The 13,430-nt window shown below is 41.1% G+C and overlaps 1 protein-coding gene across 1 annotated transcript; it reads right to left on the bottom strand.

The window, feature by feature from the left end:
- Positions 1-371: 371 nt before the first annotated feature.
- On the bottom strand, positions 372-13,184 carry cdc42ep1b (CDC42 effector protein (Rho GTPase binding) 1b). Its single transcript, XM_032587367.1, has 4 exons — positions 12,989-13,184; positions 6,125-6,587; positions 4,763-5,313; positions 372-1,391 (listed from the first exon to the last, which is right to left on the bottom strand). Exons 3-4 carry the CDS (start codon positions 5,214-5,216, stop codon positions 799-801), a joined length of 1,047 nt encoding a protein of 348 aa, XP_032443258.1. The 5' UTR covers positions 5,217-5,313; positions 6,125-6,587; positions 12,989-13,184; the 3' UTR covers positions 372-798.
- Positions 13,185-13,430: the final 246 nt, after the last annotated feature.

The following is a 13,430-nucleotide window of genomic DNA, read 5'->3' on the forward strand; positions in this document are numbered from 1 at the left end:
CTGTCATCCAATGTGAGGGAAAAAACTGAAGTGAAGATTGTTGTTTACCCTGAGAAATTGACAAATAAGCTAAATGAAAACATAAAAAAGTTACCTTAAAATGCAAAAGGATCATTTTTATTTTTACAAATTAAATCTTAACCTTAAGTGAAACTTAAGGTTAAGGTTGTCAGACTCTGTTAATATTATCTTTTTACAGATGCTGTAAAAATTTACCTTTTACAGTGTAAGTACAATATTTCATATATGTATTTCTTGTACGTATCATCTTATTATACAGATATGTATGGGACGTGTATTGTCATGGGAGTGTTCTTTACTTCAGACATCATCTCAACAAAGCTGACCTAATATCAGTGATTTCAAGCTGGGTAGAGAAATACATTTTAATTTATTCAATGGTAAACCAATAAAACATTACAATAAACAACAACTCTGTTCACAAATTAATTGTTAAATATGTGAATTAAATCATGGAAGAGTAGAATGTCCAAATTTCCTAAATATACATTTTACAAGAAGCTAAAACAAAGTTTGGTTGTTATCACTGGATAAATGTACAAAAGTTATTTATAAAGTGTACATATCAGTATGAACATAAACACATTGATCAGATTTTTCCAACCACTTGCAAACACTTCAAATCAAAAGTGTTTTCTGATCGTTGTACTTTCATAGTTTTAGCTGATATATCACAACTACAGTGAAAGAAAACCAGATGGGCAAAAGTTAAAGACTAATAATGAATGTTAAAGTGAAGAGACAACCAGATTTTTAGACAGTTATTATTCTTAATGTCTAAACTTTGATCTCTTCCTCCTCCTCAGATAAACCATGTGTTGTTTTTTGGCTCGTCCTCGTTCCTGTGGTGAAGGATCCTCCACCGTAATGTCTAGCGAGGACATCCGCTGCCCTCTGGAACCTCTCTGCCTCGATGGCCGATTCCTCCTTGTGAGAAGAACAGGAAGTGACATCAGGCGTCCTCACAGACCCCCGGTCCTCCTTACGCTCCTTCCAGGTAAAGATAACTCTCCCGTTCACTTTGGAGCTCAAAGACATGCTGCACTGGGACGGGTTGGGGGAACTCGCTGTCGGGGTCTGAACGGGTGTCTCTGTCAGAGAGCTGGTGTCAGCTTTATCCTCTTCCTCCTCTTCCTCGCCTGCTGCTTGGCTGTGATTGGATACCTGCAGAGAGCTGGGGTTGTCAATCAAAGCCAACACCTCAGTCATTAGAGAAGGTCCGAGGTCGACGGTGAAGGAGGCCAGAGAGTCAGAGCGAGTCAACGCGCCGCAGCCGTTGTCTGCTGGAGACGTTCTCCACACGTCGCCATCTTGAATCTGTCTGTCAAGTCGAGAGACTCGAGGCAGAGTCAGAAATCCAGACTGGAGACCTGGAAAGAGAAAATGAAAGCAAATGCCGGTTTAAGCTTGTGTTTAGATTAAGGGATTTCTTTTTCAATACAAACTTAGTTTAAAGAAAACGTGTTATATAGTGTTTGGTTAGTTTAAATCGTATTTCTCTGACCGGTTCCAGTTTGTCCATGCTAATGGTAAATCTTCCTCATGCAACATGAGTTAATTATTGAGAACCACAGGGTTTAGTGCTTGGGTCAATTTACCTTCACACCTGTCTTTTTATATAAGACATAAAAAATGTTCACGTTTTTGGACCTGAGACAACTTAGAATGAGACAAGTAAGGCAGTCACATACGATGGATGCATTAATTTAAGACAAATATCTTGATGTCACAGTGGGGCGACATGAATAAACACACCAGTTGGCATCTTTAACAAACATTAAATTATAGGTGCTGAGATAGATAGAAGACAATGTGTGTGTTGCCCTTTAACCTATTGATATTGATACCTTGGTATTTGTCTTCAGTCAGCACATACTGATTCAATCCCATAATAAAAAAGTTTCAAGATAACCTTTTATTACTTAGTCATGATTATTCTTCCCACAAGGTTTGTAGAAAGCTTTCAGACTGGATTATCGTATTTCCTTATGATCCAAATACTAATAATTACCCATCAGGCGTCAGGACAAGCTTATCAGTCTAACCAAGTTATTTCTAAGTTACATGTTTATTTTTTTTTACATCCTGTTAAAATATTTGGGACACCTTTTTTCTAAAGAATGACTAAAGATGGAGGTCAACTCAACTCATTCATAAGCCTACCAGAAGATTGGCTGAAAACTGAAATTGAAAATTGGACTACATTAATGTATTTTTATTACATTAGTAGTACATATCCTGTTAAATGAAACTTTTTTTTAATAAGGAGGAATTAAACACCACCTCTATTAAGATGTACATTGTTATAGTGTTTAGAGGAACCATTGAGACTAAAGGCTTCATTCACTCCAGTTCAGTTCATTGTGAACTGAACTGCAGCTTTAGTAGATTGTCTCCTCTGGCTGGAAGAGTTTCAAGTTTAAGTTTATGCAAGCTGGGTGGAGAGCCATATCTGACTTCCTGTTGATGCTGGATAGTAGTGAGTTTCATGTTTTGTGTTGTGGAGCTCTGCTTGGTAGTCTGTACCTATAAACAAGAATATGTAAGGCATCATTATCTGACCCAGAAATTAGTAAGTAAATGTGAAAACCGTTAATATTAAGAACAGCACACTCTTTACAGACATTTGCTGTACATTGTGGATGTCATAAAATAGACAAAGAAACTATTTGGGTTTTTGCTCAGCAGTGCAGCTGTCTGACCAGAAGGTGGCGGTATAAACCAAGAGTTTAAGGGTTTCCCACTGTGTCATCCTGACGGGGCTAAACTCACAAGTTTCAACATCACAACTGTCTGGTCATAAATAATAAACATTTCAGATAGATATCACACTACTTAAAGAGAGTAGGAAAACAATAACTGTATGAAGGAAATCTCAAATTACCAAATTCACATAAATCTCATCAAATAATGTCCCATATGAACAGTTAGAGGTAAATATGGGTGTAAACGAAACCAAGTAATTATAAAACATTAAACAAACACAACTATCCCCAAGATCTCTGCCTCTCTCTGTCCGTCCGATTGGGCTAATTCCTGTTGAGTTGGATAAGAAACTGGGAAAGGGGGCGAGGGGATTTCCATTCCCTACACACAGCTGGCTGACAGGCTCTGATTGGAGAGCAGATGCAACAAATGTTGGGTTTGTGCTCATTTTGTCAGGCCCACACACACAAACACGAGAGATGACAGGAAATACCCGGTGAGTTTCTCTCCGCTCAGCGGAACGGTGTTTGTGTTTGTCGGTCTAATCGTGTGCAGGTGTTGCCAAGGTGAATCCAGATGAGTCAGAAGAAGCTGGGATGTTTGCTGGTTGTCTTGGAGGAATGTGGGGGGGAAAGATGTAAAACAAAACGGAGGAGGTGGGTTTCGTCTTCTCTGTTTGCGTCTCCTGACTTTTATAGTTCTGTTTGATGAGTTAGATTTGCTTCGTGTTAAATCACTCTTACAATCTCATACGTTCAGTACTTTGAAAAAGTATTCATACCGCTTTGGCTTTTTCACATTTTCTCCCACAACATCTACAGACTATCAGCTACAAACTGACACCAACTCAAAAAACACTTATTTATGCAGTGGGAGGAAAATACAAAGTATTATATGAATAACAACCTTAAAAGTGTGGCTTGCAATTTAGAAAAGTTCAAAACATAATCCCAAGTTTCCACAAAGCATGACTTAATCCATACATTTCCTGCGACTGACTGCTAACTTTTCGAGACATGGCCGTCCAACTTAACTTCCAGGTGGGGGAAGGAGAAAATTAATCAGAGAAGCAGCAAAGAGGTCCATGGTAAATGTGAATGCACTGACAGCCACGTAGCAGATAAAGCAAACATGTAGAGGAAGGTGATCTGGTGATATGAAACAAAAATAGAACCATGTGAACTACACGAAAAACACTGAAACTGGACCACTCCCTGAACACACTATACTGATATTGAAATTTGGAAGTGCTGTGGGTGAGCTTTTCATTAGCAGGTCCATGTTGGTTGATTGGAAATGTAACAAAATGCTGGAAGAAAACCTGTTGGAGGCTGAAAAAGACTTGAGACCGAGACGAAAGTTCACCTTCCAGCTGCACACCGATCCAAACGAGAGCCATGTGTTAGATTGGCCTAGCCAAAGTCCAGACCTAAATCCAACGGATAATCGGTGGCAAGACCTGAAAATTTCTACTTAAAGATTGTCTTCATCCAACCGGACTGAGCAAAGATTCAGTGAAAACTTTCAGTGGTGTGAATACTTTTGTAAGCTAAATGTCTTTTCAGCATCTCTGGGTTTTCTTGTACATTTTTATGCACAATGTTTTATCAGTTGCTTTCACAAGAAGCATTGCTGCCTTTCAGAGAATCAGTTGTTCATTATTATCTTCACGGTCTTTAATAACTAACACCTGCAGGTTGTAAAACCCGCTGAAGGAAATGTCAAAAGTCCTCCTGAAAGTTGATGCCGACTTAAGACCGTAAAAGGTTTGGCCTGACTTGCTCTGACAGTGTTGATAATCTGACCGATCACGTTCTTTCACTTACCAGTGACGACCCATTCCATTAATCTTGATTTATTTGTTATGAAATAATCCTTGACACAGAGGATCATGCTTCATCGTCTAGTAAAACTATCATGTTTGAGTATGATCTCAACCTTTAGTATCTCTGCTCACTTCTAATGAAGATAATCCCCCTCTGTAAGATCCTTAACACCAATCCCATGCTGGCACGGATTATCTGTCTTATCTCACCATATGTGCAGAAGGAGTCATCCGCCGAGCCCATGGAGTTGGGGAACAGCGCCCTCTGCAGGCATCCGTTCACAGAGTCTATGTTCAGCTGAGGCAAAGAGATGGCGTTTTTAATGATGGGTGAGATGTCCGGAGGCGGGGACGACAGGTCCCGGGAGCCGCCCCGGGGCCGCGGCACAGAGGTCCTCCGCACGTGGCGGAAGGTGCGCGTGAAGAAGCCGGTGGACTTGGAGCTGCTCGCCGAGTCCGGGCTCCCCGGCTCCCGGATGCCGCCGTAGTTGCTGAGGAAGGACGTGTCGCCGAACACGTCGCCGCCGCGGCCCACATGCATGGTGTGTCGGAAGTCCCCGAGCGGGGGGCTGATCATGTCCACCGAGAGGTCGCTCTTGAAGCGACGCTTCCCCTGAGAGCCAGACACCAGGCCTTTGATTCCTGGCAGCTTTCCCAGACTCATGGTGGAAGAAAAAGTTGTGTAAAATCCCTTTTAAAATGACTGGTTGTGTCTTGAGTTTGAGTTCATGTCAGTCAAGTTTAGAAAATCTTTGGCTCCACTGTAAAACCAGAGAGAAAGAAACCAAATCAGTCAAGGACAGGAAGCATAAATGTTCAGCTGTTCAAATATTAAATCCATTCTTCATACATTCACTGCGCTTCCCGCTGCTTCTCTTTATGATCCGCGCCGTGGGATGCCAACACGGCCACTCTGTCTGCTTATATGCTTTTCTCTCTTCCCTGCACATCTTTCCCAAACAACCCAACTCCCTTTTCTCCTGCTCAGCAGCAGCTTTCAGTCACGACAGCATAACAAAGAGGAGAAATTACAAGGCCGCGCCGGGTCTCCTCTGGTTACCACAGTCCGTGCGGTTGGAGAGTTGTGGTCCGTCAGGGCACCGGGTATATTTGGTTCAGTGGATGGCTGCCCAGACATACACAATCCAACCGCATGTGTACATACACCGAAAGCTTGCTGTGAGATGAAGGCAATAAAAAAAGACTTGAGTTTACTTTTAATTCTATATTTTGTAGACATCGGGAACTGAACTGATCTCAGTTGGAGTTCGCCGCCTTAAGAGGATCACCTCCCCAGGAAACCGTCCAAAGCTACAACGTGCGCGGCCTTTTACCCAAACCTACGAAAGTTTCTTGTGGTTAAACGTCATCTTCCGGAGGCGGGCCAGCTTTCTTGCTGAAAGTTAAGCAACTCTTAAGAGAAAATGTAAAGAATCTCACAAAGTGCAGCGCAGTTTTCTCTCCTTACTCTTATCTTATTAACCTACAAACACTTTATACGTTTTTTCTTTCCTTGTACGATTACAGCACGCTTGAAATTTCCTACAAACAAAGAATTAAATAATTTCTTACTGTAAGTGAGGCCTGGTCACAAAGTCCAGCAAGACCTTCAGTGTCTCTCTGTCAGACCAAGGTGAAAAGGCAGGGGTCCATAATCACATGCTGAAAAGCATCCATGTGTGGCACCATGCAGTCTGTCAGGACATCCTGTCGCTTCTCTTCTCAGTCCACCGCTTCCTCTGCACCAAAGATCCAAGTCCGCGCCGAATCAAAACCGTCACAGAAGAATTTGGACGCGCCGTCGTAAAGCGTTTAAATCCAGGAACTGTTTTGTCTGCATCGTCCTGGAAGAACGGCAAAACTCCCCCCAGGATTGTTCGTTGGCCTGGATTAGCTGCTAATCCTCTCTGTGTGTCTCCCCTCCCTGCCCCGACTCCCTCGATCGGTGGCTGCCTTCTTCAATCCACTTAGTCCCTCAGAGTTTTCCAGGTGGCGGCGGGGGGCCTCTGTTTTCATTTAGTTCACATTAGGAAGGCTAAAGACCAGAGAGAGAAAAGGAGAGAGCAGTCAGTGGTTTATCAGGGCGAAGGCAAGGAGCATTCAGGCGAACATAAAAACATTAGGAAACTTTGGTCTGATTGATGCTTTTTCACTGTAAAACAAACCTGACAGTGTAAGAGGCTTAAGTTGGGGTCTCTTGCCAGATTTCATAATGTTACATAGTTTACAATTAGGCTTATTTAACCAATGAGAGAGATGGTCAACAAAAAAGTTACTTGACTCGGCTCCTTTTGAGTTTCTCACTTCTCCTGATGTACATTTTGAATTATTCTGTTTATTCAATCCGAAGGCCATGCTGTTTTGTTATTCCTGGTCAATGTTTTTGCTGGAGAAATGAAAATAAGGAAACGGTGCTAAGCTCCAAACACATGACCTGTCCAGGACACGGCCAGAGTTGGATTAACGTCTCAGGGTGTTTTAATTCACAAGCCGGAGATGCAACCCGGTCGATCTTTAAATTGTGATGCAACAACTTTCAAATCCTCTTGCAGGACTTTTAGCTAATCTGCTTTTTCTATTGTTTTAGGGACGTCCCTATGATTTTAAATATACTATTGGTAAAGGAGAAGTTGCAAGTACTCTACTCCCGTTACGTATTGACACAAACTCAATAATTAAATTGTCCTCCGGTCAATAAACACAACAACTATAAGCGCTTACAAATTGTGATCTCAGCAACCCTCTTTAGTGTGAAGTGAAAAGATTATGGTATGAAATCAAAGGAAGCTTTTTCAAGTACAGTAAGATGTTCCAAAATCTGAGAAGTAAGAAGATATTCAATAGCAAACTGTTTTCTACCCAATTTTTTCTCAAATTTAAACTTCTGTCGACATTATAACAGACATTTGTCACGGTTCGCAGAATAGGTGGAGCACAGTTCAGACCGGGCTGTACTGCATGCCAAGACGTTTGATTGCAGAGCATATAAGAGACAATCCAGGAGCCACTGAAAACAGATAATTGATTAAATTATTTTGCATGATAAAGTAAGAAATATACCATAAAATCAACTGATTACAGTGTGAATATATGCATCGGCTGCTTCACATACAGCCAACAACCGGCCTCACATGATGGAATAAAAAGAGAAGTAGAGACAAGAGGAAGATAATTAGTCATTCAAAGCAATTCAGACTTCTGAGAGGCTGAACAGTTTAGGACAAAATAGGGAGAAATGCACCGAAAGATAATCAATTATTGATCATTTCCATTGAGGTTTGGGGGGAACGAAAAGCATCTGTGCTGATTGTAACTAAAAAAAGATTTAAGTGCAAAAAAGTTAGCCGTCTTTTAACCTGATCTTCTTGCTACAGCTGCAGTAGTGGATCTCAGGTCACCATGAGCCGAATGAAAAAATAAATCCATCCCCAGAGTGCTGGGAAGCTCTGAAGCTAAGCGGACATGTGCTGTATCAATCACCTCATCAGTTGATTTGGCCTATCGTCTGACTGTCTGCCGGAAATATCTGTCCGACTGTGAGGCCTGGAAAGCACAGGAACGTTCGACCTTCAGTCTGTCAGAAAAATCAGGAGTTTACGGCGTGGTTGACCGAGCGAGGTCAGACTGATGAGTCCCAGCTGATCTGGAGGATTGAAACGTCGCGTAGCAGGGACACAAAGGAACTCCATGTGAGTCCATGGAAACCCAAACATTATTCATCAGAACTAAACAATACCAAACATAACAACAATTACATGTAAAATTGTAGACTGACATAGTGTTCAATCACTATGAACATTTTCAATTGAAAATATTTTATATGGGCAGTATAAACCTACCTGGAGAGTGTTTTTGATTGTTTCATGACTATTTAAGAAATCCAGTAATCTCCAATGGCAACCATTGGCAATCTAATGGCAACCATTCAGCTTGGCAAAACGCCCGGGTGGACCTAGCCCCGCCTTCAAGGACGAAGCTCCTCCTCAGAGCTGCAGTTTTCGGGCTTTCGCCTCACAGACCAGCCCTCCCTCCCCTGCAACTTCCCCACTCCGCTCCTTCAGACTAGCCAGCGGTAATTAGCAAACACCTGGTGGAACTAGGCATCAGCTGAGTTCATTATAGGACATACAGTACTTCTCATTGAAATGCTGGTAAAAATGTCGTTAACAGATTAATAGAGGAGTGCTTTTATGATGAATTCCTGAAGGTGGAGTTTTAGAAAAAGCAGGAGATTTTAAAGAGACTGGAGCCCAATTTCAAATTTCTTTTAAGTCATATTTTGTCTGCACAACATTTTTATAGCAACTGAAGTTAACATAGTTACATGATTGCGCTATAAAACACAAACTTCAGCCTTTTGAAAGGCTAAAGTCACCTGGAACAGTGTGCATCTGAGTATCATGTAAGCTTAGCCCTCTCTAAGGACTTATTTACACTCCAACAAGTTCAGGAATATGAAAAAAAAGTTTACTATTTCCTTTGGAGTACATTTTTAAGCTACATTTAAGAGAATGTAACTTGTAATTCACAGATTTTTTAACAACTTAATTGACTGGTTCTCACTTTCTACTCTCCGCTCCAAATTCCTCTCCCCTCATTTCAGCTCTCCGTGTGACTTTTCTCCTTCCCAAGTCATTTTGTGTGCAGTAAAACTTAACCATAAGTGCTCCTTTAAACTGCAAAACTAGCACATTAATTCACTTTGGGAACTTCATTCCCCAAATTGGTCCTGTTAGAAACACAGAGAAAGTCATTAAGGTCTGTCAGACATGGTGTTTATCTCCAAACTGTACCTGCAGGCGCCCCATAAACAAGCCTCAGAGCAGACATGGAGGTCGGAGGCCATGATGGCAAAGGCATGCAACTAAACTATGTGACATTTCTACCTTCTAAAATGTGCTTCTACTTCCTTTTCTTTTCTTTTTGTCTGTCGCTTAAATCAGACTTGCTGTCATTTGTTTCTGTCTTCCTCTCAGGCACACACACACACACACACACACCCACCCACACACACACACACACACCCGTCAAGCATACTTCCCTTTTCATGCGTTTTTCTACTGCTTTAAGCAAACAACTTGCGCTACGGAACCAGAAACGGCAGAACAGAGCGCTGTTGATATTTCTGGGTTTGCCCAGGCATGTCAGTGAGGACCGCACAAACAGATGCAGGTCACCGCTGCCGTCGGCCAGCTCCGGCCCCGTTTGCTCTGGTCCGACTGGAGGCACGGCACCAGCTAGCTGTGGTTGAGGTCAGAATGCCCTGACCGCTACGCAGAGCTCAAAAATACAGCAGTTTATAGGAATCTGCTGCTCCGACGTGGCAATGCATTTTTCTGTCCGGCCTCAGGCTTATAAAAACACTTGACATATGACTCCAGACTGGATATATTTAAATATCTCTACCATACAGAGATTGAAATTTATGCCTTTTTATTTTGGAAAAGAGCTCAGACAGATTTTATGGAGAGTGTCTGTTAAAGAGGTTGTGTTATGTGTTTTCCAGCCATATAGTATCGATTTATACCACAATCAAGTGGGTATGTTACCTTCAATTTTTATAAAAATGACTTAAAATAAATTTGATTTAGTAATTTGATACCTTGAAATTGGGCCTCTGTCTCTTTAAGAAGCTCCTGCTCTTCCTGAATCTCCGCCTTCAGGAAATCATTACAACATGGCTCCTCTATTAATCCTTTAACAATGATTTTACCAGCGATGCTCTGAGAAGTAGCTCCTATAACGAGCTCAGCAGATGCGCAGCTCCACCAGGTGTTTGCTAATTGCTGCTGGCTAGTCTGAAGGAGCTGAGTAAGGGGATGTTGTAATCAAGGTGAAGTACAGGGTTATTTTTTCCACAATGCATTAAGTTTTGCATATAAATGTGTACAGTCAGGCATGTAGGCATTTATTTTTTGATATTTGTTACTATCGGAGGAAAGGGAGCTGAATACAAATCACGGTTCTCTTTTCTGCAACGTGACAACATATGAAAAAGTTCAGCAGATATAAAGTGTTTTTCAAATCGCTGCGCCTGTGACAAATTTCAGATATCAGTCTCTCTATCCGGAGCAACACCCACTTCACGCTGCAAAGCACCGAAAAGTGACTTGACACATGCGCCGGATCGGAACTGGCACTGTAAATGAACTTCCTGTTTCCTCCCCTTCGCACTTTTATTGATGGTCTGCCGAGTCAACAAAATAGTTCATGAGACAAAAAGGTAAAAAAAAATCCTCAAGACTCCCATGCTGATTTATCTTATCGTACTGTAAAGAAAGCAGAGCAGGAAAGAAAAACACACGTCAGATTTTACAGGGAGGCTCATAGCTGTGCAATCGTTCGCTGGTTTCATAAGCTCTTCTTCTTAATGCATGAGGGGGTCGGTGAACAAACCACAAGGAGGGGAAAAAGGTCAAACATGAGAAAAGTGCAAATATTTCTAAGCTTTTTTAAGAGCTCGGCAGAACAAAGAGTTCGTCTAAATTTCTTGTGCAAACACAAGAGGTGCAGCAAAGATAAACCTGGATCTTCAAAAAGGGTTTTTGCAAAGCCTACGCCCAAAAGCAAAAGATATGCGTTGAACTAGTGCAGTACAGCTGACATATTGTGCCAAAACGTTGGACTGCCAGGTGGAAGAATTAAAGACCGTGCTCTTTAATTCATGCTTTTGAATTAAAGAACATTAAAGCATTTTTTTTTTTTTTTTGCAGTTTAGATAAAATTCAAATTTACTTAGTTTGTTAAATACTTTCTTGCTTTTGTGATAAATTCATCTTACATAAGTTTTAACTTTGTAGCTGTTTCGTGTGTGCCAACATTAAAGTTTAAGACTGTACTTTGGAGGGAAATATATAAAACTCTGTCCTTTCTTTTTAGTCATGCTTCATAATGGACACAGGAGAATGTGACATTGAAGCAATGATAGAGTTGAATTAATCTTAAATCTTGAAATAGAGACAAGAAAACTCACTCATATCCACAGTCGGAAATTATTAGGAAGTCTAAATCAACTGATTTTTGATAATTAAACTATAAAAAATTATGTAGCTTTATGTTATTAAAGCTAAAGTTTAGTCAGTAATACATTTATAACAAGTTTATGTCAGATCATGATTTCTTGGTTAATGTCAAGTTGTCATAACAAAGACATTTTGAATAATATTAACTTTGTATTAAAAGTGTCATGATTTACCGAATGACACTTTATGACAACAGTCATAAATATTCATGAAGACTTACTCATGTTCATGACAGGTGTTATGTCACGTTTATGACGGTGTCATGACAGCCTTATTCACAACCCGTCAAATAAAGTGTTACCATGTTTGCTTCCTGCAACATGCCTCAATCGTTTACTTCTCATAATTCATCCGGTACTTAGTTCTTCTATTCTAATTTTCTGTTTTCTCATCACCTTGTTTTTCTCTGTTCACCTCCACTGGCTTCTCATTTACTGATATTTGTCCTCCTGCAGCAGCTTATACACAACGCTAACAGGAGCACACTTGAATGTGAAGTTGAACTGAATTATTCATAACATCATATCAGTGCTTCAGAAGTTTAGATAAATTAGTGTTTTTGTCTCAAAAGCAGAATCGTGGCCAGATTAGCTGACCAATTATCCATAGCTCTAAGGATCTTGTGCACATGTGTGTAGGGGTGTGTGTGTGTGTTTGTTTTTAATACCTTGTGGGGACCATTTTCCTGACTCATACTACGCTGTGGGGACTGAAGCCTGGTCCCAACAAGCGTGAACGCTGTTTTTGGGTCAGGGGTTATATTTAGGACTAAGGTGTGAATTGAGTTTTGGATAGGGTTAGGTATGTCATGGTTAGGGTTAGGATAGGGGCAAGGGTAAGGTTTAGGCTGTAGAAGAGAATGGAAGTCAATGGAAAGTCCCCACAAAGATAGCCACTCAAACATGTGGGTGTGTGTGGGGTGGGGTGTGGGGGTGGGGGTGTGTGTGGGTGTGTGGGTGTGTGTGGTTTCAATGGTGAAAAGTGAGCTGCCTGGTTGTAGATTTCTACATCTAATACCATACTTCTCATTACAACAGGACTGAATCCAGTCCTGCCTGTTGTAATTTCATAAAACAAGAATCACAATCAAGATTAATGTGATATTCCAAAAATAAAAAGACTTAATATTGTCACACTAAAACCACACAACTTATTGCTGCTTGTTTTGTGGTGCAAGTTTAGTCTGAGGTTGCGGCATGAACTTCAAATTTCACACAGAATTTTTAAAAGCTAGCATTAGCATGACTGATTGACAGTTTGGTCTTAGCTGCTACTGATTTCATTGCTCTGTTATTTATGCACACAGATGGAATCGAGTGTGTTTTTGCAGAATAAAGGTGAACTCTTCCTGCACAACATCCTGCAGATGACTCTTTAACCTCTGAAATTACAATCAGTTTCTGTTCAGTCCTACCTTAAATAGCTCTGATCGTGATTCTCTGCGCAGTGATCACTTCCCCATCTACTATCTTTGTCCTCCTGCTGGGTTTGCCGCAAGTTTCTGATCAGACCCGAACTTTTCACTGAAGCAGAGCCGCAGTAGAGCAACTCCGCTGCTGCTGCTGCTGCTGCTGCTGCTGCTGCTGCTGACAAGCTGGAGGAGGATGGGAAGAGGAGAAGAGGAGAAGGAGGCAGAGGAGGAGGAAGGGGTGGTGGAGGGTGGACCCTATGAAACTTCAGTGACTGCATATTAATGAAGGTTTGCATGTTAAAGGGGCAGTGTTATGTGTTTTCCTGCCACATATATAGTTTCATCTTATACAATCAAGTAATTATGTTACCTTCAGTTATAAAAATGCTATATATTTCAAATATGACTTAAAATAAATCCAACCAGGCGTTTCGCACATCTGAAT

The sequence above is a fragment of the Xiphophorus hellerii genome, chromosome 16, assembly GCF_003331165.1.
Source record: "Xiphophorus hellerii strain 12219 chromosome 16, Xiphophorus_hellerii-4.1, whole genome shotgun sequence".
In the NCBI taxonomy this organism is placed as follows: domain Eukaryota; kingdom Metazoa; phylum Chordata; class Actinopteri; order Cyprinodontiformes; family Poeciliidae; genus Xiphophorus; species Xiphophorus hellerii.

Excerpts from the sequence above, each read along its gene's own strand:
- cdc42ep1b (XM_032587367.1), bottom strand. The coding sequence starts at position 5,216 with ATGAGTCTGGGAAAGCTGCCAGGAATCAAAGGCCTGGTGTCTGGCTCT. Across the intron at positions 1,392-4,762 it reads TGACTCCTTCTGCACATATG|GTCTCCAGTCTGGATTTCTG; the intron begins GTGAGATAAGAC and ends TTCTCTTTCCAG.